The 18316-nt window shown below is 36.2% G+C and overlaps 12 protein-coding genes across 12 annotated transcripts; 5 read left to right on the forward strand and 7 right to left on the reverse strand.

Moving 5' to 3' along the window:
- Positions 1-360: 360 nt before the first annotated feature.
- PRCAT00006315001 (uncharacterized protein) lies at positions 361-1377 on the reverse strand (the record flags this gene model as incomplete). The annotated part of the gene is made up of 1 exon (XM_062956458.1): positions 361-1377. One exon carries the CDS (start codon positions 1375-1377, stop codon positions 361-363), a length of 1017 nt encoding a protein of 338 aa, XP_062812958.1.
- Positions 1378-2134: 757 nt separating this feature from the next.
- PRCAT00006316001 (uncharacterized protein) lies at positions 2135-3721 on the reverse strand (the record flags this gene model as incomplete). The annotated part of the gene is made up of 1 exon (XM_062956459.1): positions 2135-3721. One exon carries the CDS (start codon positions 3719-3721, stop codon positions 2135-2137), a length of 1587 nt encoding a protein of 528 aa, XP_062812959.1.
- Positions 3722-4769: 1048 nt separating this feature from the next.
- PRCAT00006317001 (uncharacterized protein) lies at positions 4770-5480 on the reverse strand (the record flags this gene model as incomplete). Its single annotated transcript, XM_062956460.1, has 1 exon — positions 4770-5480. The coding sequence occupies one exon, from the start codon at positions 5478-5480 to the stop codon at positions 4770-4772; it is 711 nt and encodes a 236-aa protein (XP_062812960.1).
- A 1233-nt stretch (positions 5481-6713) lies between these two features.
- On the forward strand, positions 6714-7217 carry TMA19 (Tma19p; the record flags this gene model as incomplete). Its single annotated transcript, XM_062956461.1, has 1 exon — positions 6714-7217. The coding sequence occupies one exon, from the start codon at positions 6714-6716 to the stop codon at positions 7215-7217; it is 504 nt and encodes a 167-aa protein (XP_062812961.1).
- A 101-nt stretch (positions 7218-7318) lies between these two features.
- Positions 7319-8602, reverse strand: PRCAT00006319001 (tRNA:m4X modification enzyme; the record flags this gene model as incomplete). The annotated part of the gene is made up of 1 exon (XM_062956462.1): positions 7319-8602. One exon carries the CDS (start codon positions 8600-8602, stop codon positions 7319-7321), a length of 1284 nt encoding a protein of 427 aa, XP_062812962.1.
- A 136-nt stretch (positions 8603-8738) lies between these two features.
- Positions 8739-10235, forward strand: BUD22 (Bud22p; the record flags this gene model as incomplete). Its single annotated transcript, XM_062956463.1, has 1 exon — positions 8739-10235. One exon carries the CDS (start codon positions 8739-8741, stop codon positions 10233-10235), a length of 1497 nt encoding a protein of 498 aa, XP_062812963.1.
- Positions 10236-10290: 55 nt separating this feature from the next.
- Positions 10291-11781, reverse strand: PRCAT00006321001 (uncharacterized protein; the record flags this gene model as incomplete). The annotated part of the gene is made up of 1 exon (XM_062956464.1): positions 10291-11781. One exon carries the CDS (start codon positions 11779-11781, stop codon positions 10291-10293), a length of 1491 nt encoding a protein of 496 aa, XP_062812964.1.
- Positions 11782-11923: 142 nt separating this feature from the next.
- PRCAT00006322001 (uncharacterized protein) lies at positions 11924-13834 on the forward strand (the record flags this gene model as incomplete). The annotated part of the gene is made up of 1 exon (XM_062956465.1): positions 11924-13834. One exon carries the CDS (start codon positions 11924-11926, stop codon positions 13832-13834), a length of 1911 nt encoding a protein of 636 aa, XP_062812965.1.
- Positions 13835-13910: 76 nt separating this feature from the next.
- PRCAT00006323001 (3-oxoacyl-[acyl-carrier-protein] reductase (NADPH)) lies at positions 13911-14684 on the reverse strand (the record flags this gene model as incomplete). The annotated part of the gene is made up of 1 exon (XM_062956467.1): positions 13911-14684. The coding sequence occupies one exon, from the start codon at positions 14682-14684 to the stop codon at positions 13911-13913; it is 774 nt and encodes a 257-aa protein (XP_062812966.1).
- Positions 14685-14967: 283 nt separating this feature from the next.
- PRCAT00006324001 (uncharacterized protein) lies at positions 14968-15096 on the forward strand (the record flags this gene model as incomplete). Its single annotated transcript, XM_062956468.1, has 1 exon — positions 14968-15096. The coding sequence occupies one exon, from the start codon at positions 14968-14970 to the stop codon at positions 15094-15096; it is 129 nt and encodes a 42-aa protein (XP_062812967.1).
- A 48-nt stretch (positions 15097-15144) lies between these two features.
- On the reverse strand, positions 15145-16752 carry PRCAT00006325001 (uncharacterized protein; the record flags this gene model as incomplete). The annotated part of the gene is made up of 1 exon (XM_062956469.1): positions 15145-16752. One exon carries the CDS (start codon positions 16750-16752, stop codon positions 15145-15147), a length of 1608 nt encoding a protein of 535 aa, XP_062812968.1.
- Positions 16753-17453: 701 nt separating this feature from the next.
- PRCAT00006326001 (uncharacterized protein) lies at positions 17454-17894 on the forward strand (the record flags this gene model as incomplete). The annotated part of the gene is made up of 1 exon (XM_062956470.1): positions 17454-17894. One exon carries the CDS (start codon positions 17454-17456, stop codon positions 17892-17894), a length of 441 nt encoding a protein of 146 aa, XP_062812969.1.
- Positions 17895-18316: the final 422 nt, after the last annotated feature.

Here is an 18316-nt window from a genome sequence, read left to right on the forward strand (position 1 = left end):
CAAATACAAGGGACATATGCGTTACACGGTTAATGCACCATGCAAATCACCGACGTGATGACGTATGAGGCATGTCATATGTTGTATCTTATTTACATTTGATATTCTACACGTACACTGGGACCAAATTACTTGATGTAAGAAAGTAAAGGGCCAAGCATATATCTTTAGATTAATGATTATAATAGTATACTAGATATTTAAGAATCCAAGCCATCCGAAGACTGAGTAAGATTTTGATTGTTTGCGCTGCTAGAGTTTTGCTCTGCTTCCGATATAGGCTACAGTCACTGTAATTGAGCAGAAGTTTTAGATATGTTAGCAAATTTTATTAGCAAATTCCGAAGTTTGTTACCGGCTTCAGATTTTTCTACCATAGGAACGCTCAGACTCTACATTTATGCCAATGTAGCGGATTAATCTCTCTCGCTTATCTTCTAACAGTCCACTCGTCAGCATTTTATAAAAATTCAAGTAACTCTCAAGTCCTCTTGAAAGCTGTTGTATTTGAGCAAGAGAAGTTAAAGGTGGCAACCCTAGTTCTTCGGGTATCTTGTTTTCAATATTCGAAATGGAATGATAAGCTTCTAGGGAATTACGATGTCCTCCTCTTCCTTTAAACTGATTTTCGAAACGTGCAACTGAATTTTTACTCATCACCTCTATATTGGCTAAACGACCATTGGTCTCACTCTTGAATTCACCCATTTCTGCTTTGAATTCACCCATTTCTGCTTTGAATTCGCCCATTTCTGCTTTGAATTCACCCGTTTCTGCTTTGAATTCGCCCATTTCTGCTTTGAATTCACCCATTTCTGCTTTGAATTCACCCATTTCTGCTTTGAATTCACCCATTTCTGTCCTTAATCCGTTCATTTCTGTCCTTAATCCGTTCATTTCTGCCCTTAATCCGTTCATTTCTCCCATAGTTTCTTCTCTAAATGCTCTAAGTTCGTTGCTCACTCTTGTAATAGCAGTCATTAACTGATTAAGAGCTTCACTGCCCAAGTCAGGGGCCTGTTCGTAACCAAGATCAGCACCTGTAGAACTAAGGAAAAGCATACCGTTCAATCTTTGAATATTTTCATAAATACCATCTACCTTCAGACCCATATCAGAAACAAAGGCTGCAAGTTTTCTAGTCTGATATCCTGGGTCAGTAAATTTGTCTTCATATAACTTCTTTGTCTGCTTATAAAATTTTTCTGCATATACAATCTGTTGCTGATCACGAGATTGGAATTGGGTAGCTGCAAAAAAGTATAATGATTTCTTTAGTAAAGTGGGTTCAAGCCACTCTAGGGGATCTGCTGGCCCATCGATTCCATTCGGTGGTGCTAAAAGTGGCTCTAATTGTGTACCTAGGACTTGTTCCATTTTTTCTGAGCGGCAAAGGGTATTAGTTCATCCTTTATCTGGGAATAATGGCCCTTTTATAATTTTTGTTTGTGTCAAGGTACAAATAGATAAATTGTCCCTAAAGAGAGAAGTACAATCACCTGGCAAAATAACATAAAGCTTCTGATCGAATACTGAATATGGGTTCACTCACAGAATACTATCTAAAAATTTGAGAATTAAATTGAGATGCTTCTTTTGATATAGTGCCTTGCGTGGATTCAGCTTTTAGAATGAAGATACGAGCCCACAGGAATGTACCAACCAGCCAAGGTGCTTCATTAGATATGAAAGATATAAAATATATGATCAAGTGTCTATTGCATTTCAAGTAAAGTTAAAATCTTTAATTTAAAATTACGGTTGGAGAATAAAAAGATTAATTTGACACCAATCTTTAACACCATCCTAGACACCATTCCTGCGGCAAGTAATGCCACTCAAAAAATATATATATATTTAGAGAAACACAATTAAACAGAAGTAGAAAGGCTTTTGATTATGACATATTTCTTAAGTTCAATCATTTATGTTCCCTCCTTTTATGCTATTCAGTTACCGCTTTTGACGTTATCCTGGCACTACTTAATTATTACTTTGTATTAATAGATATACACAAAAAATACATTTTCACAAATGTTCAATTAACCGGTTGAATAACATAAATATTGAGATGATTATGAGTACTAACTAATTAATTGTATACCTTTTGCTTTATTAATAATGTCGAAGGTTTTTATTTGTTCAGGGAAATGCAGTCGTAAAATAGCAGCCTTAAATCTTTCAAATCCTCTTTCCGCAGTGCATATCGCTCTTCACCAGAATACTTGGAAGTTGCAAAATCAATAATGTATATCTTGTCGTCCTTTGTGTAAAGAATATTCCTTCTTCTAATATTTCCATGAATAATACCATTGTGGTGAATAACATCTAATTGCTTCTTGACTTTTTTGTATGTTTCAATGTTATTTGGCAAGGGAACACTTTCAACATATTTAAATAAATTGAAGTATCCTTTGGCTATATAAAGTTTGTCTATTGTGACCATTACTTGCCCCAGTACCTTTTGATTAACGAACAAACTGTTAAATTCAACATCCTTAGACAAGATTTGATAAAATTCTTTCTCTCTAGAGTACCAGTGATCGCACTTTTCTCTTATTTCCTTGTCTGTATATATATATCCACTGCCTACCCTCTTAGCCATCCTGGGGTCATATATCTTGGCAACTAGTGTTTCATTGTCATCGGAATCCTGTAATAAGAATTTTTTAAAATATCTCGATTTTAGTTTGACCAATTGCGTATTGAAGCTATGTCCATTTTGTACATATATGGAGCCGTGATTTTTCGGCACATCAATTATTCCATCTTCGATTTCTTCATCTTTCTCTTGAACAACCTTGTTTGGAATTCCTCCATTCATAGATGAACGACTAATTGAACTTTTTGATGGCTCAAAGCTCTTGTTGTTTAGAATACCTTTCGTAACTTCCCTTCCGGACAACTTTAGATGTGCTTCCAATCTACCAACTCTTTCTTTCCTAATTTTCATTCTTGAATCATCTTCAACAGAATTATGGATAAAGTATAATAGAGCTTCTCGCAAACTCGGTAGAGCTGAATGGCAATTGAGGACTTTGTATCTGATGGGAATTGTCTTCGGATTACGATTGTAATTTCTTTCTTTAAAAGTATGAACACTACTCTCGAATGAATCAAGGTCTATCTCCACAAATATGAACGTGTAACAGTCAGTGAGGATTCCTTTGTTAGTTTTGAAATAAAGCATCTTGCAGATTAGTTGCGTCATATATTCCGTAATTTTTTTTTCTTTAAAAATAACCTTTCCTATATCTTTAAGCGACTTGTCTTTAAGCTGCAGTAACATGGGAAAGGCTTGTGTTTCTATTGCACAATACACATTGTCTTCCTTACAAACGACTAGGTCAGTGCGGACGTCGTAATCCATTTCGTGTTTCGCTGGACACCATACGTCTGGAAGCTGCACACCAACATTTAACGACAACCCAACGGGAATTAAAGCTGAGCAGGAAGGCTCGATTAAATACTCTTTGAGTGTCAATATATTCTCTTGAGGTTTCGTTGGAGATATCACTTTATGATCCCTAAAAGCATAGTCTCCAAGGATATAGCCCAAAAGTGTAGCATCCATCCGATAGATAATTTGGTTTACCGTGTCACAAACTTCCTCATCTTTTATTTCTTCCACGTAATTTTTTTCAAACATGAACTCAGGAAGTTGCTCCATATAGAGATTCATAGGATTTATGGGGCTAGACAGATAGTTAAAGTTAACCATTTTAAACTCAAATAGAACCAAATCTAAAGACTACACTTTTCCAGTATACTCTGGGGGGCCAGAGGTGTTTATAAATGGTAGCACTTATCACATATCCTCAATGTACTTTTATGTAATCATCCTCTAAATGTGTTATTTATGTGATTATTGTATTCTTGTAATGTGTTATTCTAGTTATCTTTGAATAGGTTTCATAATCCAGATTATATGCAGTCACGAAACTGATAATACATTACACCTTTCGTGTTTCCTCCCCAACCTTCTTCATGTTATTCCTAAATAGTAACTATATCCCTCATGTCGACTTGCATGACTTTAGTTCCTTTGCCTCTTGCTTTCAGAAGTTTGTTTAGTTTCGTATAACGATACATCGATAAAGTCCAGGAATCTTTTCTGGCCGATATCTGGGTCAAATTCATTACTATAGATAATGCTAGTTTTAAGCGATGCAATGTATTTAGTTAAATAGTTGTCGCAGCTAAAGCTTCCAGAAGAGCGATACATTGAAAGGTGACAGATTACTGAAGATGGTTGGGTATCGAATAGCTAACATGTTATTGCATAATGCTTGTATTTAAAATTTCCACCTCAATTCAGTTATTAGGTTGAAAATAGTATTTAAATAAATTCATTTCTTCAGTTCATTATGGGTGTATTTGAGGAAAAAACTTATTCCCTTGTATGCTTAAGAGCCTAAAAATATTTTATTCAGCTCGAAATTTGTTTTAGATCACTCAAAGAACATATAATTTGCCTTTGTTAATAAAACTACCAGCCTCAAGGAATCTCCTCTAACAAAATCAATTAGGCGCAGCTCATAAAAACCTGCTGGCTCTTTTTTTTGCAAGATGATTGGGGCTACATGCTTTAGTAACAAAGCCAATTATAGCTACGCAATGATCAATTGAATAATAAATAATCGTAAATCCCTAATAAAAATAACAAACCAATGGAGTTGACATATCGGTGAAACCTTTTCTTATACTAAAGCTTACTCTAAGCTCTTCTGCTTTGAGAGCAAGGAATTACCACCCGTCCAGCGGTTAATTTAAATCCTTACCCCTGTTACTGTAGTTAGATTAGGCGTTTTCTCAACATTAACTCCTATGTATTGTAAGAGCCTAAGTCTTTTAGCAGATAAGTTTCCTTCAGAGCTTAAACCATAGAATCTTAAGTATCTGTTCACATTGGTAGCACTAAACAGATTGATTTGGGAATCTGAGCTCAAGTTCAGTAAGTTAAGTTCTTCGGGAAATTGTCCCAAGTCATTAGATATTGGCTTATAGGCATCAAATGACCCAATATCCCCACCTGGCCCTTTGAACTTATTTTCAAACCTTGACTGAGTATTTATTTGATGCTTTTCAATATTTTTTAATCTCTGATCCATCGCTTGAAACTTGTCATCCATAGTCAGAAACTTGTCATTCATGGCCCGAAACTTAGTATTCATTTCGTCTTTGAGTTGATTAATCTGACCAGTAATCAATGACAACATTCTATTCAAGCGTCCATCACCTAAATCCACCATTCCTTCTCTGTCCGTACCGTCGTCGTTTAAGCCAAACCGACGGTTGTAGTTCATAACTATGCGCTCAAGTCTACTATATTTTTCGATTAGTTCGATCAATTCAGGGGTAGGTCCGTATTTCCTTTCCTGGAATCCTTGTTCCACTCTCTTAAGAAATCTTTCGGCGTCTTCGATCTCATCCTGTCTATTTTGCTTCAATATAAAAAACTTTGGCTGTATACACACCATATTCAGTGTACCAGTCTTCGGGGCCGTTAATATCTAACGGTACATCTGAGGGCGCATTTTGGCTTTCTTCTACGGACATTTTGCTTTGATTCTTGAGAGAACTTGAAATGAAAACACGAAGCACTGATTTCTCCGAATCATTCCTCATATATATAGTAGGGATTTTGTTTGTGGTATGAAAGCTTTTTGTGGACGGGGGTCATTTTGCCCCTCGCCAACAAGCTGCAAATTAACGCAGGAAAGGAAATTTTAGAGCTCATTAATACGAGATCCTCCATGTAAAATAGATCTGTAGTTTCCACAAGATAGACATAGAGTGAGCATTGAGTATTCTAAGCTTTATATTTAATGCGTTGACCCCCCACTCGATATTGATATCCAGTGTTAATGATAAGTTTTCATTGAATAGTTACTCGCACTTCAAGATACCTAAAGAGGTCTCGCAATTTTTAGTAAGAGTTTGTACTCATGTCTATCCGAGTGCTATTACTCACCCTAGTTATATGGTGAACATTTCCATGTCACCGATACTATCTATTTAGGGCCAACTAAATTTGAATTTACTGAATTGCACCCTGACAGAGAATTTATGATTAAATACACTTGAAACAAGGTGTATAAGCTGAGATGAAAAGCGATGTAACAGAATAATAATTTGAGTATTGAAATGCACAACATAAATTTAACATTATGTTATAGTCATCGATATCTTCGTGGACTCCAACGGAAAGATCAAGGATATCGACCCTATCGAGTTCTCTGAAACTATGATTGTTTCTGTAACTTAGAGTGTAATTTCTCGTAACGAATATTGGCATATGTTTTTGCTCTTCAAAAAGATTTATGTAAAAAAAAAATGAGTTCAAGGACTCTCATATCAAGACTTGGAGAGAGAGGGATTGAAGCACATCACAGCCTGGCTCGCAATTTTGATAAACACCTAGTGAGCAGCGTATAACTGTCGAGTATTAATATGGCTTCTTATTTTCATTAACATCAACTAGTGATCTGACAGAAGGATTCACTTCGGTATAACATTACACATGGATAAAATGTCTGCAATGAAAAATTCCTTTGCTATCAAATAATAATTGAAAATATATCCCAATTAGGAAGTCTAGAATATCCAGCTAAAATTTTTTTTTTTTTTTTTTACTACGGTATAAAATTTTAGCAATATCCTCATCGTATCAACGTGTACAGTTTCCAAAACATAGGTATTACTTACTGAACATGATTATTTACACGGACGTTATTTCAGGAGACGAGTTATTGTCTGATGCTTACGATGTCAAAGAGGTCGGTGGAGCTATTTACGAAGCCGATTGTGCCATGGTGAAGGTTGGTGGTGATAACATCGATATTGGTGCCAATCCATCAGCTGAAGATGCAGCTGAAGATCTTGATGATAACACCGAAACCGTCAACAACATCGTCTACTCTTTCAGATTACAACAAACTCAATTTGACAAGAAATCATTCATGACCTATATTAAGGGTTACATGAAGAGAGTCAAGAACTACTTGGCTGAACACAACCCAGACGAAGTTGAAAACTTTGAAAAGGGTGCTACAACATACGTCAAAAAGGTTATTGGTTCCTTTAATGATTGGGATTTTTACACTGGGGAATCAATGGACCCAGATGGAATGGTTGTTTTGTTGAACTATCGTGAAGATGGTACCACACCTTTCGTTGCTATCTGGAAACATGGTGTTTCTGAGGACAAGATTTGAGTCTAATTCTACAGCTTTCTATCTTTAGAAGATGTGATTCCTAGAGTTTCACTCTTTACAATAAATAATCGAAAAGTGAATATATATACTTTAATCCGCAATCATAGAGGTCTAACGCATAGACACACGTTTTCTAAGGTTACATCAGTATCCGTGTACAAGAACATATCTACTTCGAAATTCGGTAAGAGTTGTTTCATTGCAAATACCCTGCTTTCATCTATCAAGCGTCTTGCTTTTAACCCCAATTTTCTTTTATCATTTGAGATAGCTTCTGACTCGTTTCCGTTACCCTCACTAATCTTATGGCTGACTGCCCATGAAGCTGCCTTTCGCAACACATTAAAGGATGCGGGCGATCTGAAACCTTTTTGTTTTAAGAATTCTCTTGACTGTGGTAATAGTTCATCATAAGAGCACGCATGCCTACAACACATCGCAATCAATAAGCCTCCAAAGTTTTTAGATTCTTGATTCACTAAAGAGGAATTTAGAACCAGCTTAAGGGTCAAATCAGTCGCTGCACCACATAGATGCTTAGAGATACCAACAACTTTATGAGGATTAAGCAGCTCGAGGAATCTATCCAAGTTTAAATCTTTGATATCTATCCTTGTACGCTTTATCATTGGAGCAATGAATTCCACTGAGGATTCTCTAACGTCTTTTAAAATTCTATTGTCAGCTTTCAATCTATTCACACCCCTATCTATAAATCCATAACCATACCTATGGTTCGTGTGATCAGTTTTTCCTTCTTTCAGCTCTTCAATTAAACATAAATTAACGTATCTAGATAACTCACCCTTTCCACAACCAAACTCAATATATGTACAATTGGTGTCTAGTAACCTTTTTTCCTTGAGATTTCCTATTAGCGAACTTTGTTGAAGAGCATGCTTCTGATTCTGTGTTTTCGACAATTGAGCTTGCAATCCTTTGTGGTCGGCCCTGTTCCTTATCAAAGGCTCAAACTCTATACCTTCCAATAAATGAATGTATTTTTCATGTATTTTTGAGCTTTCGACTTTGTCATCTTCATATTCCTTTACATTAAACTCATTTTGGTTGTTCTTAAGTGAACAATTAATATCCCGTTGAAACCATTCATCTTCTTTTTCCTTCAGTTTTGCATTGCATTTTTTCAAATGTGCATCTAGATCATCCTTCCATACTGTGTGTTTGGGGTCTAGTGGGCATGGGATTCTCTTACGTTCCTCTTTATCAAATATCATGTGTTCTGAGCAAAATTGATTTCCTTCTTTTCTTTGCATAGCACATTTTCTATTCTTTTTTACGAGAAAGAATCCACATTGAAGTCGTTTTGATGATTCTTCTTTATTTATCTTTCTTCTCTTTTTCCCTTTCTTATCTTCCTTGGTCATTTTCTGACTATTTCTTATTGTATAGCCAAAAAGTCGATTTGAAAAATAATTCTCCAGATCATCTCATCTCATCTCGGCCAAACTTTAAGAGTAGCCTATCTGACTTGAATATAAAAGCAAAGGCTAAAGATCAAATATGTCCATTCCTAGTGAATCAAACACTTTAATGTGGAGACTAGACTTGTTAGAGACCAAGTTTAGTAATCTTAACCCACGGTTCCCTCGTACCAAGATATTGTTGCAGGCTAGAAGTAATGAAAAATTGTTGAAAAAGTTACCTATTTCGAAACAAGAAGCAGAATTGGAGATAAAGGCATTAAAACAAGAAGCTTTCGTAAGGAAATACTATGCAGCCGACAAGAAGTTGAGAAAGAAAGTGCAGAAAACTGTTAAAGACGATTTATCTTCATTGAAGAGTCAAGCATCTAAAAAGAGCATTTACGAATTTTTGAGCAATGAAAAGAACGTAGAACATTTGATAACTTCTCGATTAGTTAAATTGATATCAACAGCTATTTTGGTGAACAGGGAACTTAAAACGAACCCTCCAAACTACATTCCTGAAGACATCCGCAATATAATTATTGACAAGTCTAATAACTCAAATCCTTCGGCGTTTTTTATAAAGTTCTGTAAAGATGACAAGCAAACAAATAGCTATATATCTAGCTTGTGGAATTCAAAGCCAATAAAAAGTTTGTTGGATGATATAGAATGGTCTTTTAAATTGGTTAGAGGCAACTTGACGAAGCAGGAAAGAGAAGATAGAAAGAAAGTTCCCGAGAAGAATCAAAACTCGCATGTCATTGACGCCAATAGTGAAAGTGACGACGAAAATGATGATGAGAGTGACAGTCAAAATGAAAGCGAACAGCCGTCTGCAGATGATATATCTGAAGACAACGAAGCAGAGGGTTCTGAGGATAATATTGACCCAGATGAAGCATATGAGAAGCTTCTGGCTTACGATAATTTAGTTGGAGACTCCGATAGTGAAGGTGAGACCAATCTAGACCCAAACATCGATTATAATGAAGTTACAGATATTGAATCAAGTAATTCAGAGAGCGATATTGATATTAGTCTTTCTGGTGATGATGATGATAATGATGATTCTGGAGACAGAAGACATAAGTCTGATCTTACTGAGTCTAATCAGTACAAGCTCCCAGAATTGGCCGTGGGATATTATTCTGGAGGTTCTGATGATGATGATGATGACGATGACATTGATAACGATAAACTTGTGAAAGAGGCCACTGGAACTCAAAGGAAGAATAGAAGAGGACAAAGAGCAAGGCAAAAAATATGGGCTCAAAAGTATGGGAAGGACGCTACCCATGTCAAGAAAGAGAAAGAAAGGGTAATTGGAGAAAGAGAGCGTAAAAGGTTAGAGTACGAGGAAAGATGCCGCAAGAGAGAGCTTAAGGCAAAATTGGCTGCGCAGCCAGTGGCTACAAGTTCGAATATGAGTGCCTTGGGTCAGAGGAAGTCACAACCGACCATAGAGTCTGGGGGACAAGAAACGATGAAGTCAGACGACAATGTTCATCCATCTTGGGCAGCCAAGAAGCGTGAAGAGGAAAAGCTCAAGAATATTAAATTCACTGGTAAGAAGATTACCTTTGATTGAATGATAGAACGATCGTCATTACTTATATTTTATGGATAGTACCTGTTTATACAATCTATAACTTGTCATAATCAATTTTAAAATTCAACAAGAGGTATTCATCAGTAAGTTCTTTGCATGCAACTGGACTTTGCATCAAGAAATAGTATTCACATTTTTCGGGCTCACTAACAGAAAGTAGTTTGTTCTCTGGTCCACATACTAATTCCACATCGGCTGATCTATTGGGACCATTCCAGCACTTATGTCCATGCCTGTAGGAAAGCGTATTTCCATTGAGTTCAGTGAACTTTCCAATGAAAATATTGTCTTGATATATAGAATCGAGTAGTCCAATATTATATTTGTATCCGTTTAAATTACTAGAGACCCAAGAAAACTTTATAGGACGGAAAACATCATGAGGGCCATATTCGGCATCCAAATCCTCCTCAGTGATAGATATTTCTGACTGAATGCCCTTAATCTGCTTTTCCAAATCAGCTACTTGCGCTCCATATTCTTGATTGACTTTTCCAGGAACTTTTGTATTTTCGGAGCCCATATTTGTGCTTGAATCAAACAGAGAAAATTGATCTGTTACAAGCTTGGTGATGTGATGGTAAATATTGAAAAGGAACAGAGTCTCACAATCCGTAGTGATGGAGTTGTAAGATATTTTTGAAGCTTCTTCGGAGAGTCCTTTTAATACTTCTAAAGTGTTATCTTCTTTCTGCAGCAATTGAGGCCTATTTGAAACATATTCTTGAAAATTGTTAACAGCTTCTTTTACAGCATGATCATTGAAATTCGGATTATACCCTTTGAGTAGCTTAGACAAAATTGCCTCTAGAATATTAATTCTCTCTAGATAATCTTTTGAGTCTGCATTTTGCTGCTTGACATTACTTTCCACGCTATTAATGAACGGTAATAGTATTTCAAGTGTCAGCAAGTTCTCATGAGTTTCACTTGTATCTTCATCAGTCCCTCTCTTTAGAAGACCTTCCAATTCTAAACTCTTTTCCTTCAATGCGTTTCTCAGTTCCTCAAGCTTGGTGTATAACTTTTTTCTTTGCTGCTCTGCTTTCTCTATCCATGCTCTTTTAATTCTCATTGCATTTTCAACATCCTTTGTGGTTCGATCCTTATATTCTAAGAACTGCTTATGAATCACTTCACATTTGTTGGGACAATTTCCACTCAAGTATTCATCTGAACCATCGCAGCATCTGTCATAATCACAGACACCATCATTCAACTTGAAATTTTCAATATACCCCGGAATATGCCCTTCATTTGCACAATAGAATTCAAATTCTGGATTGTATGCACATGCATTGGTTCCAGGTTCATCTGATCCATCAGGACAGTCGCAGACATCGTCATTGACTTGTTCGTAAGATAACACTATAGAAGGATCACCAATACAATGCCACGTCTTCTTTCCTGAAGTCTCTTCGATTGGTTGATATAGATTCTGTTTCGAAGGCTCAACTCCTCTAATTTGATTTGCTGAAACTCCTCCTGCTACTGCTAGCACAAGAGCCAATAACTTCATAGTCATTCAAGTCTCGTTAAAAGATGAAATAAGGGTATTCTTCTTACCTATTTAGATATCTGACATAAAGTCGCGATGTTTATATTTATATAATTATATATATTAGCTTTTTTAATATAGCTCCCAAACTATGAAAATTTCATAATAAATGCCGAGGATAAGATCCAAGAATGACCTGGAATCGCTTTCCATCTCAAGATGTAAGAGAATTATACGGCCATTGCTATCAAAAATACATAATTTAACCGATTTGAGTTCAAAATCACCGACTTTATTAGAATTCAAGTTTCCAGATGACTTTTATCTAGAAGCATTTAAAAATGTTTCAAAGACACAGAATATCGATTTAATGACAGCCCTATCATCTGAGTCTAATAAGATATCTAAATCGACAGTGCGACGGAATTTAAGCGATAGACATAAGAAATACTCTAAACTGAAGTCTCCATCTGATGCGAGTGAAGAAAACCATGGCGAAGATAAAATACCCTCACCACTCAAGGTTGAATTTGTAGCGATTCAAAAATTTGTCAGACCGAAATCTGCTTTAGAGAGACTTGCATCAATGAGTCCTTTCATTAGCAGTGAGCTATTTGAAAGGTATTCAGAAATATTTCAAATCTTTAAAAATATCATTAATCTTATCACGTTAAAACATAGCAGTAATAAAGTTCCAAAATTGGCTTCTTTGTGTGCTAGAAACTTGGGAAAGTCTATGGTTTTTTCAACCAAGACTACCTATTACAAAATGAATCAGTCCTTGCTATTTGATCCAAAAACTATTCCTCAATATTTACAAAAATATGAATATTTAGATGACGACGTCGATTATTGGCTTCAGTTGGAGCCAGAGATGATAACTGAAAGTTATAGGCTTGATGTTTTACTCGGTTATATTCTCAATTTAGTAGCTTTCAATCTGGGTCTGACGCTTTACATGTTGATTCCCGTTTTGTTACACTGGCTTTACGAAGAACTGGTTATATTAGAAAGGAGTGTGTTGAAGTCAGCTATGGAAACATTGTTTACAGAGTTCTGGGAATTCAATGACTTCTACTCAGACGATTGCGATGGTCAATGGATGTTGGAAGTTCATGCTCCACTCAACTCCAAAGCTAATGCTACATTATTTTGGACTTTGCACCGCCTTGGATACTGGGAGAACTTGGTCGACACGTTGAATTTGTGCACAAACCTTAATACTGGTAGGATTTATGAATCGTTGCTTTTGAATACAATTGCGGTAAATTATAAATTCGACTATTTTCTAACCAGTTTATGCGATGAAGAATCTGGTGCTGATCTTTTGGAGCTTCTTGTGTACCCATTATTGAAGAAAAATCCTCAACATCCAAGTGTCAATGATATCACAATTAGAATAATCACAGAACTTATAAAAAGAAGCAGACTAAATATAAAACGGTGTAAAACTTCGACTGATTTTCTTCATCATTTTAATGTTTCGTACCACAATCTATTTAAATTTAGTCAAACATGGCTTTCATTTTCTTGCGAGCATGAGCTTGTTTTTAACTCCTTGTATCCCGGTAACGAGCGTATATTTGAAGGTATTCTACGAATTTGCTCTTATTTACTTGAGAAATGCAAACTGATTATGAATAAGGTTGAAACTACTGATCTCGATATTAATGAAGATGCAGATTTCTTAGCTCGCATGTCACTCGTCAAATCCCAATTTAAAAATAACTTCAGAAAATTTGAGACAATGAAAGATGTAATGAATATTTTTAAGCTATACTTCATTGATCTTCCTGGTGAAATTTCTATATCTTCGGAAAATAGAGAAAGAGCTTGTGATTTTATCGTCAAGCTTCAAGGAGAAATCAAGAAACTGCACCACGGAAATACTGACTTGAATGAGTTTTTGCTTTGGCTCACTCGTAGAAGCGGTCTATCTGGATTGATGTTGGCCCGAGGATGTTTCAGAAGATATTACGGTTATGAAAATCGATTCTATGATACAACCACAAGTCATTTGTTTTCATATTTGTTTCAATCCAATTGCATTGATAGTTACTTTAGTAATAGTAATATATAGTCTTTAAAAAGTAATTTTCATCGATTTTATCAATTTATTAATGAACATTAAGTCAACATCATGGAAATCATTGATATCATTGACATTTTAGGATTCTAGACTCGTCTCCAACAATAGAAATACATTTTCCATCGAGTGACTCGTCCTCAAGTACTTCAATTATCTTGTTTACAGCTTGTGCTAATGTAATCTTGGGGATCTTATCACTACTCTTTGCGGTCTTTCCCATATCAGTTTCCTCTATTAAAGCAGGTAAGATAGCGTTTACACGTATACTTCCTTTAAACTCTGCCGATAAAGACTCTGTAAAACCAAGCAATCCCGCTTTTGTTGCTGCGTAGACAGCAGTTCCTGGAACTGTCAAGCCAGTGAATGATAATATAGAGGATATGTTCAAAATCTGGGGTTTTGAAATGCTGGATGATTGACTGTTTTTCTTGTAAGTTGCAATCATAGGTTTATATGCTAATTTGCTTAATATTATTGGAGCAGTTAAGTTCAAACCAATGATGAGGTCGATCATTCTGGTCTCCATCCTTGGCAATAAGTAATGACTTGTCACACCAGCACAATTGACCAAAATAGATATGTCCTTTAATTCTTTCAAGATGTTATTCATGTCTTCTTCGCCTAAATCTGGTTTTATCAACTGTGCAAGGTCAAACGGTATAAATCCATGAACTTGTGAAGAGTGCACCTTTGGAAGTCTTTCAACATTTTTCTTTAATAATGCCTCATTTCTAGATAGTAATGTAACGGAGCATCCCTTCAAGGCAAGCTTTTGAGCAATTGCCCAGCCTAAACCTTTTGAAGCACCTGTGACCAACGCTTTCTGGGGTAAGTGTAACATAGCTAGATAATCTCAGCAAAAGATATCTAATATATGAGCTACTTGGCAACAATGCTTTAAATATACAACTTCAATGTCTCTAAATACCTTTTATATAGCTAAAGTCTCTATACCTAAGCATTTCTCAAAAAATATTAGCTACATCTTAGATGAACTATAAAAGCGACACGAAAAACTCATTACATGAACATCGACTTCGTGGCCAAGCTGGCTAAGGCGTGAGACTGTTAATCTCAAGATCGTGAGTTCGATCCTCACCGAGGTCGTGTTTAAATTTGCCTTTATGGCCAAGTTGGTAAGGCACCTCACTAGTAATGAGGAGATCGTCAGTTCGAATCTGGCTGAAGGCATTTTTTTTTTCCTTTTTTGCATTGACTGCTATCATTCTAACTTGCCTACGATACTTGCTTAGAAAATTGGCAAGCCTACAAATCATGTTGCATAATTAAATAGTGTAAATTTATTTGATGATTGTGACATTTTTTCCTCCAAAAATAGACGAAGATATATTATTGATTCTTGTATGCTTGAAGTTCACAATGAGGATATCATGCTTCAAATTCAAATTGTAAACTCTTGAGAGAGCAAAGTTTTTGGAAAAGTCAATCAGATAGATATAGGGGTGTGAAGCTTTTGAAATTGGAAAGTTTTCACTGTTAATATAAGTAAACTTATTAAATGAGAGATCAAGCATTCTCAAGGGTAAGCTGGAAAAGAATCTTGAGTCAAAGCAACGCAAGTTCAGCAATTTGTTTTTCGAAAGAGACAATGTATGCAAATTTGAAGACAACGGTCTTCCCTCATACATGTCGCTTAAACGTTCCATATCTATGTCAGTAATATTGCAGCCCTCTAGCGAAAGTTCTGTTATATTCGAAAATATGCAATCTGAAAAACTGTAGTTTGTGAAGCGACATGTATCCCTTATGACTGATTCGTTATATGCCAAATTAAGTTTTTGAATATGAGGAAGTGGGTCTGACCAAAGCACGGCTATATCTTTCAACCGATTTTTTGAAAGATCCAAGTTTTCCAATCCCGAAAGTCTAGTGCCTTTGATTTCCTCCATATTATTGTTTGTTAGTGTCAACTTTTTGAGAGCTGATGGTAACATGACATCTGTAAATCGGAAGTTGCTATCTTGATTTAACACGATTAATTCCTTCAAGTTAGGCGCCATCTTTGCCAAGGGTATACAATTGATATCACCCAAGTCATTATCCTCCAAATGCAACGACTCTAGGCTCATCAAGCACATATTGTTGAGCTCTTTATAGTCAATTTCAGACGAGATGATTATTAGTTCTTTGAGGTGAGGCAACATTCTTAAAGAGCTATAATTGAAGCTTATACATAATCGGAGCTCAAGTCGCTGCAAATTGTTCGGCAAACTAGCATCTAGGTAAAGTCTAGATAACATGGTACAGAGAGATGCGGATAGCGACTTGAGATCTTTGCTGACCTCTATCGTCAAGTCTGTAGCATCATTAAACTCCACTGCCAAGCTGTTAAGACCTGAAGTAGTGAGATTAACTGTCTTGTACTCTCTAAAATGATCAGATTGCAAATCATTGAAGAATATTCTAACAAAATGTTCACAATTCAAGTCGTTAACGACAGAGCCTATACTGTCAGTGATTTTTCTTAGCACGTTGAGATCTAGGTTCGACTTTCTTTGAATTATTATGTTGATACGTTTTTTCGTAAGCCCTTGAAGTATTTTCCTCAAATTGCAAAGGTCATCTCCTAATATATGAAGAACATGCTCGAAGTTCATCACTAATGTGAACGCTTTGATCGCCAACACATTTCTTTGCGATTTAAATACCTCAAGTAACTCTGCCAACGAATATTTGACACGTCTTAAATTGGATGCTCGTGTGCCCATATCCTGTTCTTCCTGTGGCCGGAGGTCAACTAGCACACTGCTTCTTTTCAACAACTCTCTTAGTGCTCCATCATAAGTACACTTATAGTAAAGAAATTGCTTCACTTCGTCGAATGTAAGAACCCTCTCCCCCAATATAGACTCCACAACATCGTTAGGAAGATCGGAGAACCTTGTCATGCTTTTTCTAATCTTATTGCTCAAATGTTTAGTTCTTTGATCTTGAGGATATATTCGTTCAAATATAATCGGGTCAACTTTCTCTCCCTTCTTTCCTAAATGTCTTAATTCCTTTCTTAGTCTATTTCTTCATGTAGCCTTCTTAGGATGCTTCTATTATTCATGCCTATCGATAAACAATATAAGGAATATCTGGCTAAAATTTCGTTACTGCCACTCGCTAACTAGCTCATCACCTGAGCTCATCTGATAAAGGAATGTCCGAAAAATTTCCCAACAGGCTCCCTAAGTTTTTGCCTTAATGTGGGGCAGATATTGACTACAATTGTTTTATTCCGCCTTAGATAGTAATGTTACAGACGGAAGTTTAATGGAACACTTTTTAGATTGTCCTTACCTATAAGGTGAATATTCTCTAAACTGTGTTACTTTGTGGTATATATACCGAGAATAGAATTCAAAGGGGCTACTTTTGTTTCGATTTACTGAATATGGCAAACGAGATAAACACATTTTAGAGACATTAGGTATTCATGTAAGTGAATAAATGGGCTCGAATGCCTTGCTCTTGTAGATTTCTTACAGATAGTATTGCTGTAGCAAATTTGTTTTCGATTATAAGCCTAGTGAGCTAATTGGGAGCGCAATTGGAGTTAGACTGTTGCTATCGTGTGCTCATAAGGTCATCTTTATATTAAGATATGATCTTGCGGGAACAGCATATGACCTCCTCACCGCTTGATGGGAAATTTGAATCAAAGATTAGAAATTTGCCGTGGTTTCCTTCAGGAACGGCCACTAAGAGCTTAGTTGCTTTGGGACGCTGCGGAGGGTGCGGAGTGTCCAAGAGGGCATGTGGGTGCAAAAAGTTAGAATGTCCGCAACCACAGAACTGCCTACGGGTTTCTTTATGGCGATATCTGGGATATCTAGAAGCAACCAAAGGCAAGGTTGGTGGAGAGTGGCTTGAAAAATCGGACTACGCTGAAAATGTGTCAATTTCCAGCAACGATGATCTAAACTACGATTCAGATGACGAAGCAATTATTGAATGGGCTGTCAAGGAGCAGTATCAGGAACATCCAAAGGTTTCTATGTACGTTTTTTTATTTGGGGAGTCAGAGGTTCCATTCACATACTAATATTATTGTAGCATCACAGTCATGTCTAAGCAACCAGAAAGAGTGAATTCGACAAGACCGCTGGCAGATCAGCAGTAACGCAACAAAGAAAAGACTACATAGAGCTTCCAAAGACCAAGATATGGGGAGAGTTCCATGATTTAGACTTTTGTCTTATTTCCTCTTTGGTTGCGAAAAGCTCTATTTCTATAATATTGGCGAAAGTCCCAAAAAATTCCATTATTATAGAATGATTTCAATTCTTCTACTACTTATAGTTGTAACTTTCAGTGTCCCATACATTCATTTTAATATCTTATCCAAACCATTCAACCGAAAATATACTGCCAACTATAAGGAAACACTATCTAATTACGTATATTATGTCTTCGCTATAATAAATCTAGTTCAATAATGAAACGAGGAGCTTCAAAGAATACTAT

Source organism: Priceomyces carsonii (genome assembly GCF_900007245.1).
Source record: "Priceomyces carsonii strain CBS4050 genome assembly, scaffold: Debaryomyces_carsonii_scaffold_7, whole genome shotgun sequence".
In the NCBI taxonomy this organism is placed as follows: domain Eukaryota; kingdom Fungi; phylum Ascomycota; class Pichiomycetes; order Serinales; family Debaryomycetaceae; genus Priceomyces; species Priceomyces carsonii.